This window comes from Betta splendens, chromosome 7 (genome assembly GCF_900634795.4).
Source record: "Betta splendens chromosome 7, fBetSpl5.4, whole genome shotgun sequence".
NCBI lineage: Eukaryota > Metazoa > Chordata > Actinopteri > Anabantiformes > Osphronemidae > Betta > Betta splendens.
The window spans coordinates 9,683,095-9,705,208 of NC_040887.2; the positions used below are offsets into that span (position 1 = coordinate 9,683,095).

General features: G+C 46.3%; 1 protein-coding gene across 12 annotated transcripts in view; it reads left to right on the forward strand.

The window, feature by feature from the left end:
- The window catches only part of hspg2 (heparan sulfate proteoglycan 2), a 60,304-nt gene that overhangs the window by 27,172 nt on the left and 11,018 nt on the right, over positions 1–22,114 (forward strand). For 7 of the 12 annotated variants that reach the window (XM_029157270.3, XM_029157275.3, XM_029157273.3 and 4 more), the window contains 49 exons: positions 344–488; positions 946–1,103; positions 1,228–1,368; positions 1,499–1,662; positions 1,738–1,917; positions 2,009–2,205; positions 2,314–2,461; positions 2,630–2,757; positions 2,869–2,955; positions 3,111–3,169; positions 3,442–3,503; positions 3,681–3,821; positions 3,996–4,169; positions 4,323–4,502; positions 4,599–4,717; positions 4,830–4,941; positions 5,204–5,317; positions 5,485–5,612; positions 5,810–5,896; positions 7,384–7,451; positions 7,567–7,631; positions 7,748–7,888; positions 8,036–8,227; positions 8,518–8,556; positions 9,396–9,659; positions 10,488–10,571; positions 11,516–11,608; positions 11,686–11,778; positions 11,867–12,097; positions 12,189–12,302; positions 12,416–12,543; positions 12,721–12,807; positions 12,926–12,984; positions 13,126–13,290; positions 13,395–13,505; positions 13,620–13,717; positions 13,892–14,072; positions 16,094–16,153; positions 17,614–17,736; positions 17,853–18,005; positions 18,085–18,245; positions 18,454–18,531; positions 19,781–19,916; positions 20,079–20,230; positions 20,313–20,448; positions 20,792–20,935; positions 21,274–21,408; positions 21,634–21,815; positions 21,906–22,101. In XM_029157270.3, coding sequence (XP_029013103.1) covers positions 344–488; positions 946–1,103; positions 1,228–1,368; positions 1,499–1,662; positions 1,738–1,917; positions 2,009–2,205; positions 2,314–2,461; positions 2,630–2,757; positions 2,869–2,955; positions 3,111–3,169; positions 3,442–3,503; positions 3,681–3,821; positions 3,996–4,169; positions 4,323–4,502; positions 4,599–4,717; positions 4,830–4,941; positions 5,204–5,317; positions 5,485–5,612; positions 5,810–5,896; positions 7,384–7,451; positions 7,567–7,631; positions 7,748–7,888; positions 8,036–8,227; positions 8,518–8,556; positions 9,396–9,659; positions 10,488–10,571; positions 11,516–11,608; positions 11,686–11,778; positions 11,867–12,097; positions 12,189–12,302; positions 12,416–12,543; positions 12,721–12,807; positions 12,926–12,984; positions 13,126–13,290; positions 13,395–13,505; positions 13,620–13,717; positions 13,892–14,072; positions 16,094–16,153; positions 17,614–17,736; positions 17,853–18,005; positions 18,085–18,245; positions 18,454–18,531; positions 19,781–19,916; positions 20,079–20,230; positions 20,313–20,448; positions 20,792–20,935; positions 21,274–21,408; positions 21,634–21,815; positions 21,906–22,101 — 6,393 coding nt within the window. The remainder of the gene's footprint in view (positions 1–343; positions 489–945; positions 1,104–1,227; positions 1,369–1,498; positions 1,663–1,737; positions 1,918–2,008; positions 2,206–2,313; positions 2,462–2,629; positions 2,758–2,868; positions 2,956–3,110; positions 3,170–3,441; positions 3,504–3,680; positions 3,822–3,995; positions 4,170–4,322; positions 4,503–4,598; positions 4,718–4,829; positions 4,942–5,203; positions 5,318–5,484; positions 5,613–5,809; positions 5,897–7,383; positions 7,452–7,566; positions 7,632–7,747; positions 7,889–8,035; positions 8,228–8,517; positions 8,557–9,395; positions 9,660–10,487; positions 10,572–11,515; positions 11,609–11,685; positions 11,779–11,866; positions 12,098–12,188; positions 12,303–12,415; positions 12,544–12,720; positions 12,808–12,925; positions 12,985–13,125; positions 13,291–13,394; positions 13,506–13,619; positions 13,718–13,891; positions 14,073–16,093; positions 16,154–17,613; positions 17,737–17,852; positions 18,006–18,084; positions 18,246–18,453; positions 18,532–19,780; positions 19,917–20,078; positions 20,231–20,312; positions 20,449–20,791; positions 20,936–21,273; positions 21,409–21,633; positions 21,816–21,905; positions 22,102–22,114) is intronic. The other 5 variants (XM_029157278.3, XM_029157276.3, XM_055510043.1 and 2 more) reach the window with 5 other exon arrangements.

Sequence of the window (22,114 nt, forward strand, 5' to 3'; positions counted from 1 at the left end):
AGTCATCCAAAGCCTCCAGGAAGCAGATGACCTCAGTCAAACAAAGTCAGCTGGAACAACAACCCACCCACGGGTGAACACTTGAACACTTACGACCTAACAATCCACAGGGTATATAAACAGGTTTAAAGAAGCCTTTTGAATGGAAGATGAAACATTTTCAAGAAGGAAAGCAAGTGCATTAGCCATTACACAGAATCTATGCGACACTGTCTGAGTTGCTTTGTATGCAGTGAAAAATGGTCTGAAATAATCCCTGCTTTTTCAAAAATACATTATGGATGCACAATCACCTTTTTAGTCTTTTTGTACATTTATTTGTCATCCTCTTGACTCCATATAGCCCCTCCCTCTGTGACAAGTCCACCTGAAGAGTCAATTCTAGCAGCACGGGGTTCAACTGTGAGGTTCACCTGTCAGGCGATTGGAGTGCCAACACCAATTATCACCTGGAGACTCAACTGGGGACACATTCCTGCCAGCGGCAGGTGGGGCTGATGGGAATATGAAGTGATCAATATTGTAATTTAAAGTAGTTAACAAACTTATGACTTTACAGAAGAGTGTACAAAGCAAAATAAGTTGAAAGTTCAGATACTATGTTTAGAAAAACATACTGTTTCAATATACCCATAGACACACAACCCCTTTTATCAGTGTTTCAACACTGCCTCATAAATCTAGATTCTGTGATTCCTGTATTTATGGTGAAATACATTTCCAAAGGCTGCAGTATCAGAATATTCACTCCGGGCGTCGCCTGCTGAGTGTGTGGTTTGTCTTTCACAAATGAATTTTAGGTATTATTTTGTATAATAGTAATGCCTTAGACTACAGTGGGAGTCAGGAACATCTGGGTGTGTTGTGATTCTAGTGTTGTGGATCCAATCTTTTTGCTGAAGTTCTTGCTATACTGTAAATGTGTGCTGTATTTTTATGTCTTAGAATCTCCATGATCAGCGAGAATGGCCGCGGCACCCTAACCATAAGTGATGTAAAGGAGGCAGATCAGGGGGCTTACACATGCGAGGCCATCAATGCTAAAGGTCTGGTGTTTGGTATCCCAGACGGAGTGCTAACACTTACGTCCAATTCAAATCCAGGTACTGATACGGACACAGTCATTAGACCGAGCCTTTTTGTCAGAGACACAGCCATAGCTAAACAATGACTGAAGTCATGAATTGGCACCCATCATCTCATTTCATCTTGTATTGTATTTTTCAGGCAACTGCCCTGATGGTCACTTCAGTGTGGGGGGCCGCTGTGTGTCCTGCTTCTGTGCTGGAATCACCAAAAACTGCAAGAGCACTGGTCGCTACCGTGACCAGATTAGTCTGCAGTTCACTGAAGAGGAAAACTTTAAAGGTATTGAAAGTATTGGCTGACATTACAGTAAGTAGCTGTACTTTATACACTGATGCAATATAGACCTAACAGTGTGATCATGATTACAAGGTAAGATAGATTGACCTAGACTATTTAACTTTACACCTAGGAGTGAATGTCACCTACCCATCCAGGCCAGGCACGCCTCCTCTGTCCTCTACTCAGCTCCTCATTAACCCAGAAATGGAGGAGTTCCAGCTGGTCGACCTTTCTCGTCGTTTTCTTAACTTGGAGTCCTTCTGGACTTTGCCTCGCCAGTTCCTGGGCAACAAGGTAAAGGCTCAAGGGTTTATATCACTTTATTTTATTTCTTATCACATTTATACGTGAAAATCCCTTAAATTTCAGATTGATTCCTATGGAGGGTCCTTGAAGTACAAGGTGCGGTACACACTGGCCCGCGGTCTGTCTGAGCCTGTGCAGAAGCCCGATGTGATTCTGGTCGGCAATGGACACAGGCTCGTGTACCGCAGAGGCAGCGGCACGCCTGCCCGAGTGGTCAACCAGAAACAAATCATGTTCACTGAAGTAAGTAATACAAATAATGTTGTGTATCCAAAGAGAACAAAAACACTTTTTTTCCACTAATAACATGCCTAAACTGATGGTTACATTGTAGGATAAATGGCAGCATTCGAATGGCCGATCTGTGAGCCGTGAGGATCTGATGATGACGTTGGCCAACCTGGACAGCATCAGCATCCGCACGGTCTATGACAACCACATGGTCAGCGTGGGTCTCGGTGACATCGTCATGGATACCACCACGGTGGAGTTCAGCAATAGCGGCCCAGCGAAGGACGTTGAAGAGTGCAGGTAAGAACGAACAAAGTCGAGGCTTCATACCCAGAGGTGAAGCTAATTTGAGGCGTAATTGTACTATTAGTGGCGTAATTTGGCTTTTGCTAAATTTGTCTTTTCCAGATGTCCGCCTGGATATACAGGCCTGTCCTGTGAGATGTGCTCCTCTGGTTTCGAACGTGTCCCTGATGGCCTCTATCTTGGCACCTGTGCTGGGTGTAATTGTAATGGACACGCCAGCGCCTGTGACCCAATCAGTGGACACTGTCTGGTAAATTCTACTGTTAAGTTAAAGTTCACATTCACAGTCAAATGTTTAAGGAGAAACAATGTTCATTTTTGAACATTAATTTATTCATGGATTAATATAAGTCGCATACAGGTGTCCACTTGTCAGGGGTAGTTTCAGGGAATGATCAGCTTTTTTTCCTGGACACAGAGCTGCCAGCACAACACAGAAGGGTCTCAGTGTGACAAGTGTCGCCCAGGATACTTTGGTGACCCGAGCCGAGGTCGGCACGATGACTGTAAGCCCTGCCCCTGCCCGTACTCCGAGACCTCACGGCGGTAAGGTTACAGACCCAAGATACACATTTACTGTCAATAATGAATCAATATAATATTTCTTTGACCTCCAATAAACAATAATGAATTGCTTTGTTTCTCTCTCCTTCGTAGGTTTTCTGATACCTGCTTCTTGGATGTTGATCAACAGCCAACGTGTGATGCCTGCAGACCTGGTTACACAGGCAGACGCTGTGACAAGTAAGAACATTAGAAGCAGTAGTGTGAAGTGTCTTCAGATTACATACAGTATGATAGTGATGTGTGGTAGTGGTGCCTCTGTTAGTGGTTGACACAGGAAGTACAATAGCTAATGGTTGATCATACCAGTTTTGTGAGCTTTTGTCTAATTTCAGATGTGCTCCCGGTTACCAAGGCAACCCCATGCTGCCAAATGGAAAATGTGTTCGTAACCGTGAGTATTTGTTTGAGAACTTTTTTTTTTTTTTGCAGTTCTATTCATGACGTTGACAGCATCTGCACCTGGATTGTGTTACCTTTTGTACACTTCAATCATCCAGTGACACAGCACCAAAAAAGTCCAGCCCTGTATAATGACTACCATTAGGATTTTCCCTGGTGTTACAGTGCACTTTAGTATGTGGTCACAGCTCAGGAATGCAAACTGACTGGAGGAGAACTTTCCTCTCCATATGTCATCCTCTCTCCCCTGCTCTCCTTCTGCAGAAATGGTCAATTGTGATAACAGAGGAACCATCAGTTCCAGCAGCAGGCCGTGCAGCTGCAAGGTATAAACGCTCATCTGCAAAATGCAATAGAGGGACTTAATTACAAACATCTATCGTGTAATCTGCACCACATTTGTGATTTGTGAGGCTGTCACGTTTTAAATTTTTATTTCTTTGGCCGTCATCTTTCATTAGCTTATCAAGCAGATGGATTACATATTTGTGAATATGTTGCAGAGTAACGTGGCAGGCGCGCACTGCGAAGAGTGTAAGCCTGGGTTCTTCCATCTGTCTGAGACCAACCCTGAAGGCTGTCTACGTTGCTTCTGTATGGGCGTCTCCAAAGAGTGTGCCAGCTCTACTTGGAGTAGAGATCAGGTGATTTGCCAGCTGTTAAGGAAGAGCTGATTATTTTCATTTATTAATGTTTTACACAGTGTTTGTGCAGTTCCGCCAGATCAGCAAGTACTTTCAGATACTTAATAATACCGCTCCATGCATATAAATACTTTTAATTTAACGCCTACTTTGACAAATGTTTTTTTGTCCCAGGTGCATGGAGGGGTGAATGGACAACTCTATGTCCTCTCCAACAGTGCCAACACTAGAACGATCTCCGAAGGCATCTTCCAGAGGGGCTCATCTGAAGTAGTCTACCGCGCCTTCTCCAGTATCCCCCATGATACCTACTACTGGGTTCTGCCCCAGAGCTTCAGAGGCGATAAGGTGAGAGGAAATAATGAGTAATGATGCCCAACAAGTTCAACATGAGCGGCTTGTGTCTGACTTACCACTTTCCCCAAATTTCATACTAATGAAATATCATTCCACTGTTGAATCTTGTCAGATAAACCTTCTTTTCTACAATGTTGCTCCCAGGTGACGGCCTATGGTGGGGATCTTCAGTACATAGTGCGCTTTGAAGCATTTGAGCGCACGCTGGTGAGTGAAAGCCATCCAGACGTGGTTCTTCAGGGAAATGGCATCTTCCTGGAGCACTACTCCAAGGCCAAGGCGATACCTGGGATACCACAAATCATCACTGTGACCTTCAGAGAGGTGATTTTTAAAAGCGCAGTGCCTTTTAGTTGAATGTCGATCCTCATGCAATGTTATAAATTATAAACCTTTTTTTCTTTTCCATCTGATTAATAGAGTGAATGGCGTCGCGCTGATGGGCAGCCATGCACTCGTGAGCACCTTCTGATGGCCCTGGCTGATGTCACCGTCTTCATGATTCGAGCCACCTACGCAGAAATCATGGAAGAAAGCAGGTATAGTCTTTTCTTCACAGCACCCAGCCTGTTTATACTGTATACCTTACAATAAACAATTTTGTCTCCTTTAAAACAACACATTTTAATTATGTATTTTTGCATTAAATAGCCTCATGGACATAAAGATGGACATTGCTGTGCCTCGCTCTACTGGGAATGAACTTGCTGTGGAGGTGGAAGACTGTGCCTGCCCCCAGGGCTACAGAGGATCCTCCTGCCAGGTGCGTTTGTGCTGTAAATTCTACCTAGTTTTACCGAAACATCTTACACCTTACACCGCCATTTGTCATTTAGAAGGCTTAATAGCCCTGTGAAGTGTCAGTACATTACATGGGTAGCCAACCCTGGGTTGACCACCCTGGTATAGTAGGATCTGACCATGTCACCTCTATGGGACCTGGCTCATTATAGATCTGAAACAGAAAAAAGAAACTTTTTTTTTTTTCTTTCGTAATCACTTGCTGTTCCTTCATGTGGTTGTAGGAGTGTGATGATGGTTACACTCGGACGAGCTCTGGCCTGTACCTGGGCACATGCGAGAGGTGTGACTGTAATGGCCACGCCAGCAGCTGTGACCCAGAGACTGGCGCATGTCTGGTAGGTTTTATGTCATTCTTTTAAACCCTCAACCATTTGCCAAAACACAGCTTGCTCTGGTGTCTTAATTGGAAATTTAATCAAACCCCAACATGTGGGAACATATCATCACTTGGATGTACTTTACTTGTCCCTCTGCTTCATTTGTGTGTGCTCCCTATCGAAAGCAATGTCTCCATAACACCGCTGGGCCAAGGTGTGATCTCTGCCAGACTGGTTTCTATGGAAGCCCTGTAGCGAGTGGTGCTCAGGCCTGTCAGCCATGCCCCTGTCCTGGAACGTCATCCAGCACCCAGTGAGTTTAGGTCTAAAAGTCATGCCAAGTGTAACCTGATTAATTCTGTTGCACCACTACTAACTGTTGTGCCTAATGCCACATTAGGTTAAGTCAACATTGTGCAGATCAGCAGCATAAGCCGCTTTACTCAAATGGTTCGAAAACAAAAGATCAGGTCACATGTGAACGTGATTATTTGTGTGTGAACCTCACAGGTTCTCCCCTACCTGTTATCTGGAGTCTGATGGTCAGCCGACCTGTGACAAGTGCCCCCCTGGGTACGCTGGCCGTCAGTGTGAAAGGTACGTCTGTCTGTTTTCCTGTCAGTGTTGTCTGGACATTGCTCAGCGTTTTGGTATTATCATATATGCATATACAGTAAGAGGTCTCCTGTGTGGCTAATGAATGTGATGAAGATTACCACCAGAGACTGTCTGACATAGACAAAGACACCATCTTTTACCTCTAATAGGACTTCACTGACTGCATCTGACGGTCGTACCGCTCAGTCCAGTAAATTCCTAGTAGTGGGCATCATCTTGACTATTCTTGATCTGTTTCTAGATACAAAGAAGTGAATTAGAACATCACTGTTATTTCCATTGGGTTTTAATTTTTAACTCTCTTAGAAACATGAAAAGGGTCAAATTAGTCACTTACTGAAAAATCAAGTCTCAACAAGGGATGTAATGCTGTTATAGACAACCGTGAATGAGCCAAGGTTTGTGTCTCAAACTACGGTAACCTTCAAACTACAGTGATGCCTGACAGAAAAATGCCAGAGGGCAGGGCATCCACTGTGACAGATAAGCATGCCCTTAACCAAAGCAAACAAAGCCAAAGCAAGTTAAAGGAGAGATTAAACAGCAACTTTTGATTGGATCCATCACTTCACAATCCAAAGCCTCCTAGAACTCCTCAGCTGCATAAACAATCTGACCAGGCCAGTTAAAAGTAGCGGTGTGTGTGTGTAGTGTGGTTCAGATGCACAAATGAGGATAAGCATTTACTGTACATGATGATCCTCAAAAACACAGTTATTTTGCTTAAATGACACCTAAGGAAAGAATAACTCCCACTCCCAAAGATAGAACTGCAGAGAACTCCAAAACAAGAACACAATCTAAAACAAAGGCTCCGTAGACATTACAGTACTTAAGCAAGCAAGACATTTGATTCTGCCTGAGCGTTTAAAAGTATCTGTCTGCAAACAATAAACAAATTTACATAGTTCTGTTCTTCTTGGGAGTCTGGTCTGTCCTGTCAATATTATCCCTGATGACTGGGTAGTAATGTTTCTATTACTGTCTGTTTATTTTTATCTTTTGTTTAAATCTCTAGACTGACTGAATGTCAGGTGTTCCCCTCACTACAACAGAGCGTAGCTCTGTCATCTCGTAGGAAAGGAGATGTTCTGTTCATCTGTTTTAGATGTAGCTGTTTTTCAATTGTCTCCACTTCAATCACTGTTTCATTATCTTGTTTTTTTTCTCAGAAAATTGTTACTGTACATGTTGTTGATAAGTTTTGGGACGTGTGAATAATATCAAACCAGTTTGAACATAAACGTTGTATTTACCGGATGAATGAAAGAATAGTCTGTACTTGTTGGTATGAATCATTTTTTTTTCCATCGCTGAGACTTGTCTTGGAAACGAGACTTCCCAAGGACATTATTCATCACGTTTTCAGTCTCCCCAGCTTCCTGTCTCATTGTTCTTTGTATTATCAATTGTGTCCTCCTTGACTGGAAAAACCTATTCAGACACATTGTCTCATTTTGTTTCAGGTGTGCCCCAGGATACACTGGAAACCCACGGCTCGGACAGAGATGCAAAGTCAGCAATGAAGTCAATGGTACATTGGTTATTTTGAGCTTTGTTTAGTTTTGCATTTCCAGTTTAATAAAAGTTGTGAAGTTTACTTTATTTCTTTAATCTGGGTGATAATTATGTGCACCGTTGGTACCCAGGTAACTGCTATAGATGTGATCCAAGCGGCAGCGAAAGCTGCAGTGGTGGTGTGTGCCGCTGCAAGGTGATCTCACGAGCACTTTTTCTTATTTCCACCTCTGGCTGTTTTTACATTTTGTTTGTTCTGGCATGAAACATTTGTTTTTCCTCATCATTTTTTCCTCTGATATTGTTTCACAGATGAATGTTGAAGGTCAGTCTTGCTCCAGCTGTAAGCCTGGAACCTTCCATCTGAGCCAGCAAAACAAAGACGGCTGCTTGTCTTGTTTCTGTATGGGGGTCACTCAGCAGTGCTCCAGCTCTACCTACTACAGAGACCGGGTAGGACCTTGAAGTGTGCTTGTGGCAAGCTCATAAGATGCATTAGTTTATTTACTCAATATAATAGTGTCTAATAATGTTCATCCAGTTGGTACTAGTCCACTACTTTACTTTTTACTGGAGCTACATGCTCTCGTGCATCTGCAGGTGTCCTCAGTCTTCTCTCCAGGGAACTTCCAGGGTTTTGCTCTGGTGAACCGCCAGCGCACCAACCGCATCTCCACTGGATTCTCTGTGGAGGTTTCCACTGAAGGCACTCAGCTGTCCTACAGCAACTTTGACTACCTGGGACAGGAGCCGAACTACTGGCAGCTTCCAGGGGTTTACCAGGGAGACAAGGTCAGTGTCAAATAGCACACACAGGACAATGGCTGAGTCAGTGGACCAAAGCAGAAACAGGAATTCCTTGATGCTTCATAATGGACTGACTCCATCAGAAACACGTAGACCACTCTTACTGCTGCTTTTTCTATTTTGCTGCTATTTCCTTTTTATGCAGATCTTACCTTCTGTGTGCAACCTCTTTGTCTATTGCTGTGTGTTGTTTTGTTGCAGGGCAAAATATTGTGCGTCATTAAGAGTTCTTTGTGATGCAGACCTTTGCTGTTTCGTTCTGTCAATTTCTTTAGAAAGCTCCTTTATTTACTCGTGCGAAACGAGCACAACAGGTAGAGTAACGTCAGTGACTGTCATGTTGTGAATGCAGTTTAGCAGTTTAGAATCTGATGACTTTTGTGCTGTCTGGCATGATACTTGATCCCATTCTTAACTTGTTTTATAATGGATTTCTTGATGTTTGATTGAAATGACACATTACTGTATAAGAGGCATGATGTTTGAAGCTGATCAAACCACCTACTACACCCAATTGCACATGGCCTATTTAAATGGATTGATCATTGAGGAGTTTCACACAGGTTAGCTCTGCTTCAGTAACTCTGCCCTAAAACTCCCAAATACCCTGAGCTCAGTGATTAGGAACGTGATCAAAGAGCTGCTTTTATCCGTGGTAATAGAGTGATGCATATTTGCCTGAGGAGCAGCTAAGGAAGGATGCTTCCATTCGGAAACTAATGGCCTCTGATTGTAAAGACTCCCACACATCTCAAATAGCTAGCCAGGTACACTATGATGTGCACGTTCAGCTTGGTTAGTCGGAGGATAACTCGGCACAAGTTTGGTGTCATGTTTATTTGTGACCTTTTGCATGTGTAAACTAAAAAAGTGTTTAATGGTGTGACAACTACACACAGTACAACTGCAGACCTGTTTCAAATCTAAATGTTGTCTTTATTGACAGCAAGGAGGCATCTGAAGTGCATGCTAACAGGTTTTTGTTCACGTACATTACCTAGTGACTGCCTGACTAACATACCACATACTGTATATCCAACATCAAAGGATCAGAGCATGAACTACACTGTCCACCTTCATAGATGTATGTACAGGGACTAGTGTCTCCATCATTTTGACTGTTTCCATGGTGCCGGACTTTTTGCCTCTGCAGCGTGATGTCAGACAGTTGGACGATGAGGTCTGGGCTCTCCTCTCTAACGGACGAACGGGTTCCCCTCCGCACCTTCCCACCTCCTCCTCTAAATCATCCTCCTCTTTTTCTTCCTTTCGCATCCCAACTTCCCCTTCCTCCTCTTCAACCTCTCGATGGTCTTTGAATAGCCTGAGCCCCCCTTCTCCTCCATCTGGTAACCCCTCTTCAGTTAGACCTACCAGACCCCAACCATACTCCCCAGGTCACGCTCCTCATCCGCAGGTACACTCAGTCAGTTATGAGCCTACCTTTTTGGTGACATCTTTCTTTTTGGGAGTGAAAACAGAAAATTTGAAACACCTAAAATTTCACAATTTGAAAACACATTTTTAACCTGAAAAATATAATTTTAAACAAACATTTGAAAATCATATTTAAATATCTATGGAAAACTTTAGTGTTGCTGCCACGCTGTTGAAGTATTAACTGCAAACATTTGGATCTGTTGATTTAAGTCATGCTTCAGCCAATAGACTAATATAACGGCGATACCGTTTCACTATATGTTTTGACAATCCAGCAAAATTAAAACGAGAACCAATAAACAATCAGAGGAGTCTGTGAGTTGACTCATAGGGGCCTGACTCTGTGTTGGGTCAACAGACTCAGGACATCTTAATCTGACTTTTTGTCCTCCTCCTACACAAAGAAAAGTCATGTCCTCAGTGTGTCTGTAGTGTGTTTATGTTCTGGTTAAAAATTCACATCATTTTATGGGCTGTGTGTTAAGAAAAGATCTCCCACTCATTGTCTCACCAGTGGCTGTCTTATTATGATGTTGACTCCTTTTAAAACAGGCCCATCTTTTGCTGTCATTTCTTCATTGCACACAATGGAAGCTGTGGTTGTAGTTGTCAGAAAGAACGGGGCGATTTCTATGGCGTTGTCAAACTGTCAGTGAATTTTTGAAAGCGTTCGTGCTGGAACGACTACTGTAGCTGTGTCGCCCTTGCTCCCTGACATGCTGACCTGCTTCCTTGTCTCGCCGCTCACTGCTCCTTTCGCTGTCTTCCACTTCTCTCTGCCTCTCCTTCCTTCTTTGCTTCTCAGTATGCTCTGGTCTACAAAGGTTTCAGCTTGCATCACGATGATCTGCTCTACTGGCAGCTCCCAGTGCAGTTCAAGAGGAACAAGGTAACCGTGACAACGCATGGCGGTGTCTCCTCCTCAAACGTTACCCATCAGCCTTTACAAAACCTCAAGTAGCGTTCCATCAGTACTGTCAACGTTTTTCAGTCCTCACTCCATGTTTTCTCTAGTGCCCCACCTATCCACACTCCCTGTGCCCCATGACTTCATCCCAGCATTTCCTCTGTCCACTGTAATAAAAACAGGGGAAAGGGCTTGTACCAATTCAGCACCATATAAACTAAAAGTCTCTTTTTTTTTTTTTTTTAAACCACACACATCCTGTGCCACAGACCACAGACCAGACAATCTACTTCTATGAGGTTTAGGGTCACAAAATTAAGATGAAGATGCTTTTTTTTTAATACTTGTCCTAATCAATGTACTTCAACACCCTGCTGCAGTAGGTAATCCAGGCATCCATCCACCACATTACAGCACCTTTCAGCATCCTAAACCTTTGGTACAGAAACTACTGTACAGTAGGTTTGTCTCAAATGTGCAGTGGTTATGTTCCATCAAAACCCCAGGCAGTGACAGAAAGCCTCCTCCCCCTGGTGGACACACGCTGACACACAACCCGCTGTAATTACCTGACTTAACCTGCATTTACAACATTCTTGAAGCCAGCCACAAGTCCTCCATAGTCTCCCCATACACCTTGCACCCCTGGGCTTTTCTGTGTATGACCACCAGAGCTGCAGCCTTTCGCGTCTGCATTTACTCATGTGGGTCACTACTAAAGGAGTTGTCACTGTAATGGACAACAACGATCTTCTTACAACAACCTACAGTAGCCCCTCAATGTTTCATTGCCATGTGGTTGTTGACGGTCTCAGCTAGAAGCTTCAAGATGTACTAGACAGACTAACTCCAGCTTGAAATGCAGGTTTTTCTGTTTAACCCCCCGGTCAAACATCTAAAGCTTCTTATTGTTGCCTCACTTTCAGGTGGGTTCCTACGGTGGCAAACTCAAATACACCATCTCGTATGTGGCGGGTCCAAGGGGAACCCTGATTGAGGATCCTGATGTGCAGATCATTGTGAGTATGCACTGACTGTTTTCTTCAGTTATTCCGCGCACATGGTTTTGTCTCACTGGGCCGTGGGGTTCTTGCAGGGTAACGACATCACTTTGGTAGCTCGGCTGCCATGGCAGAGGCAGCAGCAAGGCAGCAGAGAAAGCAATCAGTTTGAGATTGTCTTCAGGGAGGTGAGTGTCTCATAGTAACACATTGGACTCATGGTGCCAGGAAGCGATATGCTTCCCAGAGTAAAGCTTGTTTTTTTGTTTTTCACAGGAATACTGGCGGCGTCCTGATGGAATGCCCGCCACCCGGGAGCACCTGATGATGGTTCTGGCTGATCTGGATGACGTCCTTATCCGAGCATCTTACGCCAGTGAGATGCGATCCTCCAGTATCTCTGACATCAGCATGGAAGTCGCTGTGCCCAACTACAGTGGCTTGGCACAGGCCCTGGAGGTGGAGCAGTGCCGCTGCCCACCCGGATACCAGGGACTCTCCTGCCAGGTGGGCGTTCACCTTTTTTTTTTTTTTTTTTATTGCTTTTTGTCTGAGTAAAATGCTCCTTCATGTGTATCACACAATGCCTCCTTTTTAGGACTGTGCACCTGGATATACCCGCACTGGAGGAGGTTTATACCTGGGTCACTGTGAACTCTGTGAGTGCAACGGCCATTCCGACTCCTGCCACCCTGAGACTGGCACCTGCACGGTATGAAAATGACTAATCTTGTTGTAGCTAGATTATACAGTACAGTAGTTGTCTTGCATACATGTACGCCTACATGGGTCTGATATTTAAACATGATATGCTTCTCCCGTCAGAGCTGTCTGCATAACACCCAGGGTGAGCTCTGTGATCAGTGTGCGCCAGGCTTCTTCGGTGACCCCACGGTTGGCACGCCCGAGGACTGTCAGCCCTGCGCCTGCCCTCACACTGACCCTGACAACCAGTGAGTGCTGGCACAGACGCCAAGACTTCACATTCCACCTCCGTGTAGCTCAAGACCAGCTCATATAGTCTGCACAACATGGCCCCTGATTGCAGCTCAACAGCTACAACATAACGATAACATCATGTTTCCAAAGCAAAATTAAGTTACTTGTTTGTGTTTTCTAACTTGTACCAGGTTCTCTCCCACCTGTGAGAGCCTTGGAAATGGAGGCTACCAGTGCACTGCCTGCCAGCCTGGCTACACTGGACAATACTGTGAACGGTAACAAACAGTAGCAGCACGTTTTCTAGATGTGACTTCAGGTCACGGTTACCAGAACAATTTCTAAAATAGTTTGAACCAGTTCATATGTCTGAAGTGTTTTTTTTTCCATCCTCAGCTGTGCTCCTGGATATGTTGGCAACCCACAGGAGAGAGAGAAGTGTCATCCATATACTGGTGAGGGTTAGTTAAAATCTGAATGAATAGTATTCTTTATCTAGCAATGACAAGTGTTTTCACATAAAGGAAATAAGTGCTTGTTCTTCAGAAGTCGTGGTGACCTGTTTGGTGACGTTTGGACCTTTTTGCATTTTGCAGATGCAGGCTCTCTGGTGGTGAAGGTCAACCCGCCAAAGATCAAGGTGTCTCAGGGTGGCCCCGTGACTCTGAGCTGCGAGGTGTCCAGCTACCCTCCGCATCACTTCTTCTGGTCTAGAGAGGACAGACGGCCCATTTCTAGCAGCGCTGAGAGACGCAATCAAGGTGCCTGCTTTGGTTGTGACCTGTGTGTCTGCAGGTTCCAAATGTTTTCCTTTTGGGCCGGCCTGTGAGCAGATCTGACGCCTGTTGCTAATGTGCGTGCACAGGAGCAGAGCTGTACTTCCCCGGGGTCCAGCTGAGCGATGCCGGTGTTTACATCTGTACTTGCCGAGACCAACACAGCTCCAACAGGAGTCATGCTGAAATTGTTGTCACAAGTGCGTATAACTCTTCTATTAGCAAATTCCTCTCATGTCGTTTATTCGAGTCCACTGCATAGACTTTGGGCATTGGGATATGCAGTACTAAGCTATTTGTCTGCGTCTTACTAGTGCCATCCAGAGCTATTGAAGTGACCGTCGAGGAGCCAAAGGCCCAGACTGTCAGAGTGGGGTCTACTGTCAGCTTTATCTGCACTGCAAAGAGCAAGGTAATACAGGGCTCCTCCTATTAGGTAGTCATTAGCTTGTTAGCTTAGCATAGTTTAAAGACTGCAAATGGAGAAAAAGGTGGAATTTAAGAAAATTCTGTGATGATTATGAAAAACTCTTGATTTCATGCAGCTTGTGACTTTTGTGTCCTTGCGTTCCTCCGTCCGTTGCAGTCACCAGCCTACACCCTGGTGTGGACTCGGAGAGGTAATAGGAAACTACCCAACCGGGCCATGGACTTCAATGGCATCTTGACAATCCAGAACGTCCAACCTGAGGATGGGGGCCTTTATGTTTGCACGGGCTCCAACATGTTTGACATGGACGAGAAGGAGGCCAACCTCTACGTGCCAGGTTTGTGATCCCCGGCACCGCCCTTCCGTTGCCTATCGGCCCTCTGCCTACCATAGTACCCCCCCACCCCCCAAACCCCCCAAACCCTAGTCCTACTGCTCGGCTTGGAATGGTGCATGCTTCTCAGCTTGGCTGCATACAGTAGCTCATCATGCATTGTAAACATTCAGCAAAATAAGACCGCCGCTCTAACCCGTCATGCTTGTGCCCGCTGGCGTTGAGTCCTGTTAACATCACACTGCCAGTTCTTTCACTGCTTGTGTTTAATTCGCTGTCTAATATGTGTGTGATCAGTGGATGTTCTGGGCTTTAGATGATGAAATACAGCTTGTGGGTCTGGTTTTAGCTTAATTATAAGCTTCAGAATCGCTCCAATAGGGTCAAAAATCCAGTTTTACATTTACAATAACTTATAGACAGGCACAAATCTGAAACATCCTTCTAGACTGTGGCTAATTCAATCAGTGATTTGTGGGTCATGCTTTTGCCAGCACAGATTATTTTCTATTTCACCGGGGTTTAATTAATCTGGTGGTGGTTTGGTTGCTTCTCAGTCACTGGTAGAGGCGCTGGTTGCTGTTGTTAGAGCGAGGTGCAGGGTTCTGTCTTTAACCCTGGGCTCCTGCGGTGTCCTCCCTACCTGAGCTGCAGTGTGTAATGACAAGGCGGGGGGGGGGTGCCATGACGGGTGCTAAGTGACATTCAAAGAGGACTTCAGTGAATCTGGAAAAATAGGAGTGGGAAGAAGCCGACTGCTCCTGATTGTTGCATTGTGTCTGTATGTTATTGAGCATATTACAGTATTCGTCTAAATGATGTTTGTTCTGATGATGAAAGCCAATGAATAAACAGCGCCTTCAGCCATACAGTTACCTAAATGTTGTACTATTGTGATATTGAACCTGCATTTAAAAGTTCAACCTGTTTTTTGTCAGTTACTTGTCACACGTTTGTCTTTTTTATTTACATCATTTTAAATGCTGTTAGCACATTTTCTGTTTTGATTGATTGAACTATGATACAGTGAAATGTAATCACATATGAATGCTATTACAGTGTATCTTATCTTATGTTTACATTTACTTGAAAATGATTTCAGTTGTTTTTATAAGAAAAAAATTTATATATATATCTAAGCACATTACAGCTCACAGGTCAAATTTTAAAAGGGTTTTATCCCTTTGATCTATATTAAACATACAGTACCTGCATTTTTAAATTTGTTTGTCACACACTGCAAATACATCCTAAGGTTCCTCTACAAGGATTCTTTTAATGCTCCTGTTTGAAAGGCATCCAATCATCACATTGTGTATTTATCTTAACTGTGAAAAAATTGTGAAAAAGAAAAAGCTGATTAAAATAATGACCAAATTTGAAATTGATTTTTAAATTCCTGATCTATATCTCTTTGGTTACTTCAGGAACACCACAAGCTGTATGTCAGCTTTTTAACATCTGACACAAACCTAGTGTTTTAACGTCTTCTTTCTACTAACCTGCATGACTCGTGTAGCTCTTCATTACCTCATCTCCTCCTCTGCTGCTGCACAGTTCTCATAGTCGACCCTGTCATTGTATGCGTTGTAGCTTTTCCTGTTTACTGTCTAAAATGCATTTTAGAGGAGCTCTGTTGTATTTTGTTGATCTTGACTTGTGTTGAGTGTGGAATAACAATTAAATGTGTTAAACTACATGCTCATTTTCACCGCCCTGTTCATGGGTTGCTGCATTTCCGCACGTAAGTATGAACAGTAAATGCATGTGACTGAATTAAATGGCACCAACTGACAAAATACATTGTTAAACTAAATACGACAATCAACAAATTTAGGTAAAATAAAAATGTGTCTGAGCCTAATGTGAAGTTGGTTCCAGGTGAAATGAAGGTGGTTCAGCATGTTTAGCTGTGATGGTTTCTCCAGGGGTGTGGGAGGTAAACAGCTGATGCCCTGGAGAACTGACCTGTCAGTGTACTTGTCCACTCCCTTCCCTCCTCCCTCCCCCTCCCTCATCTCCAGAGGCCTCACAGACTCAGATGTTTTACACAGCCTATGAAATGTTTGAAGGACACAGAAAGCGTAAGTCCTCATGGGCATGATTTCCTCTCTGCCGGCCTCCCACAACGGCCCTGGACCCTCCTCTCTCTGTCACGCTCGCACCCATTTTCTGCAGCATGGATATACTGATGGCCTGATAGCGCCCATGTACAATTAACCAAGCTTTCGACGACCTTAAACGGCTCCGCTGTTCATACGCAGTCACCTTTACTTAGTTTTACAAATATTTGTTTTTTTAAATGTCATAAAGGCTTATATAATTGTACATGGGCATTACTGGCTCCTTTTCAGCTCTTTGGGTTCATTGGGGTCCATCACAGCAGGAATATGTGCATGCTCATTCTTCTGGTCAGCTCCTTGTGAATGTTGAGTCCACTTCCACTCGAAAAAACACTGTCTACTTTTAAAATGCACTTCACAGCACAACACAAACTGGGATATTGTAGAATTGTGTTCATTACTTGCATTGTTATTTCAGTTAATGGGCTGTTCTCTCCGGCAACCCATGAAAGTGGATATTTTATGACTTCTAAAAAGTCCAAGTAAAACGACCAAAAGTCTCTTCTAGATGTAACTGTAAAGGGTCAGAGTCTCCACATTCAACTACAGGAGGTGTTCTGTCTTCTGCCTTCTCTCTGCTCCCTGCTCTTTCCTTTCCTCCTCAGGAAACATGTTGTTATCTGGTCTTCAAACATCATACTGTGCTTAATACATCTCATGGCGCCCTCATTATATCGCAGCTCCGTGCCAGCGGCCGACCAGTGACGGGAGACGCCTCGTTTCTGTCCAGAAAGGCAGCTGGAAATGTTCTCTAAAGTAAATGTGATCTGCAACACGAGTCGTCTGCAGGCACAGATGTGTGTCCCTGCCGGCACAGAATAATCTGCCGGTCGTTGTGTTGTCCTGAATAGTTAGACACTGAAGCCACTAAGTAGGTTTTATTTGTCCCAGAGTAGTTAATAATGCAATTTTACCTAAAATCCCTGCAAATCCTGTTCCACAGTTGAATGTTTTAACATTTACTGTAGTAGAGACTTCCTCTCCAAGTCCCACGTGAGGTTTCTCTGCGCTGGGGTATTTTTATCACTAAGGTCACTGAGTCACTGCCTGGGCCTTCTGGTTTCCACGGCGCTCAGAAAGCCTCGCGCTCCTCCCTCTCCGCTGAAAGAGGCCTCTCTTTGGCTCGTTCGCCCCGGGATCACACGGTGATCGATTGAACACGAGGTATGGAGGCCGGCCGAGCGGGTGGAGGCAGCTGTGTGCCCGGAGGCCGTGCCCAGGCCGGTCTGCCACATCCCATCTGCTCTGTGAGCGCTGAGCGTGTAGACTCCCGAGGGTGAGGGTGGGGGACCCGGCGGAGGCCGTCCCGCACCCTCCCAGTGCGGCCAGTTCACTATATTCAACATTCCCACCACTCACGCAGTGCATGTACACACGTCCAGGCAGTGGGTATAGACGTCACCTTGTGTCTCCTTCCGTAGCGGCAGAGGGGGAACAGCCTCTGGCTACCGTCACGCCTTCGGTGCTGACCGTCCACCAGGGTCAGCGGGCCGAGTTCCGCTGCACGGGCTCTGGGAACCCCCCTCCCGCCATCGAGTGGATCGGTACGACCGCCTTAAAACCCACATCCTCATCTTGAGCTCAACCCCTCATCTGGGGTGATTTTTGCGCCAGTGCGAGGGTTCAGTCCACTCCGCAGTGGTAACTGTGCTTGTTGCAGGCGGTCCAGGAAGCGGGATGAGCCCCAGAGCCGTGGTGCGAGGTGGCGCGCTGTCCTTCGGGGCAGTGGACCCGGCCGATGAGGGGGAGTACGCCTGCAAGGCCCTGAACACTCACGGCGAGCACACGGCGAGGGTCTCCCTCTTTGTGCAAAGTACGCTGAGGCTCACGTTGTGTGTCCTGTCGCCCTGGTCTTGTGTTACTGATGTGTTTTTTTTTTTTCTTCCCATCAGGGTCTAATCCGAGCGGACTAGGAACCGTGCCCCAGGTCCAAGTCAGTCCCCAGCACGTCCAAGCCCACGAAGGGGAAACCTTGCGGCTGTACTGCCGGGCATCGGGGTCCCCCATGCCCACGCTCACCTGGCTGAAGAACGGTGGGCAGATCCCTTCGCGGGTAAGACCCGCTGCCCTGCGGCCGCCTGAGTGGCAGCTTTAACACGGGTTGAGTGCTTTGGACCTCCGGTGCCGATGGTGTTTCTGCATACTGTCAGTTTCTCTGACTACTTTGACCATTTACCTTTATTTCCCCCTCCCTTCTGTTTGTCTTCTCCCCCTCCCCCACCTTTTTTTGTTTTTAAACCCATCCTGTTACGTTTGCTCAGGCCATTCCCTCTCACGGTTTCCATCAGTTTAAAAGCAACAGTGTCGATGTGTTACAGAGACGTATTGAGGAGCTGCAGGTCTGTCCATCTGTCCGCTGTCTGTCCGTCCTGTCTCACAGTTAATATCCAGTGTCTGCTACTGACCCTGTCCTTGCACGCCGTCCACTAAGTGCATGCTCATATGTGTCGTCGACGCGCGTCTCATGTCGGACTTCGGCGCCTCCAGAGCCGGTGCCGAACGCCGGCCCATTAAACCCAACCGGTCCCGGCTTTGGACTGCCCACATCATCCCATTCTTGGCGTGTTTGGGGTCTCAGCGCCCACTTGACCCTCCTGGTTTCATGGAGTGTATTAACAGGACTCAGAGCACATTAGGTGCGGTATTTGAGGCGTATTCTGCCCCCCCCGCCTCGGGGGGCTTTGTGCCCGTCTGGTCTGGAGGGCTCCGGGGCCCGTTTAGTTCCGCCTCGGGGGGCCGCTGCGTTGTGTCAGCCTTTCCCAGGGGGAGCCGGGCTCTTGTGTGTGCTCTGGCGAACGGGTTGCTTTGAAAGCCCGTCAATGGGTTCAGACGCACACTGAGCCGGGCTCGGCCTCAGCCACTGCTCCGTTTAGCCTCCCTCACGGTTGAACGGGCCGGAGCTAAGCAGCTTTGTCCGTGGATGTCCCAACGCCCCCCGGATACAGTAATCCCTCACCCGACACCCCCCCTCCCCCCATTCTCCTCTCCCCTGAGGTCTTTCCAAACTTTTCTACAAAAGCTCCCACGTGGAGCAGTGCACAAACAAACCAGCTGTTGATCAATCAGGAGCCCCAAAGTCATGAGAGTTTTTAAACCCTGGTGTTGCTTTATTGGTACTTGCTTTCATTTGATGGTGGATATCTTGTTTTTCAGGGCAGAGGCTAATGGTTGGTTGTGGACCTTAAACTCATACTGAGTAACCTCTGGTTCAAATCACGGCGTCACAAACAGTCGATTCTAACTCTCCTAATATTTTCATTGATTCATGTAATCATCAATTCATTGCAATAAAGATTCTAGCGTAGTTCACCTAATTGTGACTGATCAGTCGCAGCAGCAGCGCTTGTCTTGTCTTCACGACCTCCGCTGTAGTGCTTCTGTGTCGCTGGTAGCTACAGTAGAGCTGTCGTAACGCAGTGTCACGTTTGTGTTTCAAACACGGGGCCGGTAAGTGACGCACTCTGTCTCCACTGCATTGTTTGATTCGTGTGCTGTACATGTTGTCATATAGTGACCCGTGCTGTTTGTGGTAGACAGATGGTGAACTCGTGTTTAATCTGCTCTAACCTCCTAATGTGTCCTGTCCAGGCCCGAATGGACCGCACCGACATCGGCACTCTTTTCATCCCCGACCTCCGGTTGTCGGACTCTGGCACTTACATGTGTGTCGGCAGCAACAGCATTGGCTCAAACAGTGCTCCCATCAAAGTCACTGTCCTCAAAGGTGATTTGTTTAATCACAGACAGCAGTGAGTGTGTAAAAAAGCAACATATGATATAATATCTCCCCATATCTAAATATTCAATGACTAATATTACGCTTTTACGGTTTGGTAGCGTTTCTTTATCAGGACCTTGAAGTGATGATGTGTTTTTCCTCGTGCAGGAGACTCCAGCTCGTCAGTGGTCACCATCCAGCCTTCTGTGGCCGATGTCCAGGAGGGCGAGGACCTGGAGCTCAACTGCTTCGCCCCCGGGAATCCTCCTCCTCGCGTCACCTGGTCGAGAGCGGGCGGAAGCCTGTCGTCCAACCACCAGGTAGCGATGCAGAGACGTGCGTCGTGCGTCCTATCGCACGTGCTGCGGGTGTGAGTGTTAACGCCTCGTCCCCCGCGTGCAGGTTGTCGGCAGCCAGCTGCGCATTCTGTCTGCCGGCCCAGAGGACGCAGGGGAGTATATCTGCCGCGTGCAGGTCGCCGACGGCAACGCAGCCCTGCAGGCGTCTGTGTCTGTGTCTGTCACGTCGCCTTTGTCTCGTAAGTCTGTCGACGCTAAAGGTCCTGTTTAACCCCAATGAATTCTACTTTAAAGATGAAGGATTCGATCCAAGTTGACTTCACACTGAGGAAATTAAATAAATTTGGTCCGAGCATAACATGGCGGCATGTTCTCCTCAGACCAACACTCCCTCCTTTGATGAGCCAACTTTCCAGTGTGACCTCAGAATAAGTTTTCCCCACTACTGTCCCATGATCTCACAGCCATTCATTCATTCATTCATTCACTCCTGGACCTCAGCAGCCTCGTCGGCCTAATGAAGTGAGACCGCGTTGCTGTATTATTCATACCCGATCTGTCCAAACCGCTGATCTCCCTCAGGCCCTCAGAGTCCCATCATCGGCATCGAGCCCCACAGCGCAGCGGTGCGAGTGGGCGAGTCGGCCAGTTTCAGGTGCAGAGTGTACAGCGGCGCGCCTCCCGTCAGGCTGGAGTGGAAACTGGCCAATAACCAGCCGCTGCCAGGTACCGTAACAACCACAGAGCACCTCTGAGGAATAACTGCCTGATGACTACTGATGTTATGCAGGCGTTATTTACAGGCAGTTACTATTGCAAACCACCCATGAAGTGCTCCTCTGTTATTGCATTTAATGTTTAATTTAAATAATTTGGCGGTTTTTGATGATATTAGTAATGCCTGGTAGGGTTTTATGACACAAAGGGTATATGTTCAGTTTAAATCAATGAATTAATATGAATGTTTTTCTTTTTAGTTTCTAGATGAGCTTTAACAAAGTGAAAGGTTATGGATGTCTGCTGAACCACAGTATGTAGCGGCCTCTTTGTTCTGTGTTCTGCAGAAAATGTTCAAGTCAGCTCGGACAGTTCCGTTATCACCATCAACCACGTCCGCCCTGTCAATCACGGCACCTACCGCTGTGTGGCCAGCAACCTCTACGGCATCACCCACACCATCGTGTCTTTGATTGTCAAAGGTAAGGTCTCCCTCAACTTCAGAGTGAGGAAGCCGTGCCCAACGCTAACCCCATATGAACGTTATGTATCATGTTGAGTTGTGACCCTAGAGCTTGAATCTGAGGCAGAATCCTTCAGATTCAACCATGAGCTCCCATTCAACAAAAGTCTAGGCAAATGCTGCCCTCTAGTGGCTAGTTGTGTGCACAGCAATGGAGAAAAGCGTTTCCTCTCTGTGGTTTTAGAGTCTCCTGTTGCTGCCGTCGTCCCCGTTGGACCTGTGCGGGTCAGGGTGGGTGAACCCATTAACCTGGAATGCCAGGCGTCAGGAGAACCGCGGCCGTCGGTGTCGTGGCACAGGCTGGACGCGAACCGCAGGACCATGCTGAGCAGCCCAGTGCCCACGGAGTCCAACGCCGTCATGCAGGCACCGTTACAACTCATAATAACAACAGGCATAGAAAATCTTAAGTGGCCCTTTTATTATATGAAATCAATTGATTCCCTTCCTGTGCAGATTCTGGTGGCACGTCCAGAGGACAGCGGCATCTATGTGTGCATAGCTCGCAACAACGAGGGCACTACAGAGACCAAGGTGGAGGTCACGGTTGAGGGAAGCTTTCAGGCGCCATCAGCACCTAGAGCCTCTGTTCCGGTGCCACAGATGATCGTGGTGGAGGGAGAGACCCCAACGCTGCGCTGTGAAGCCCACGGTAATGACCAGCC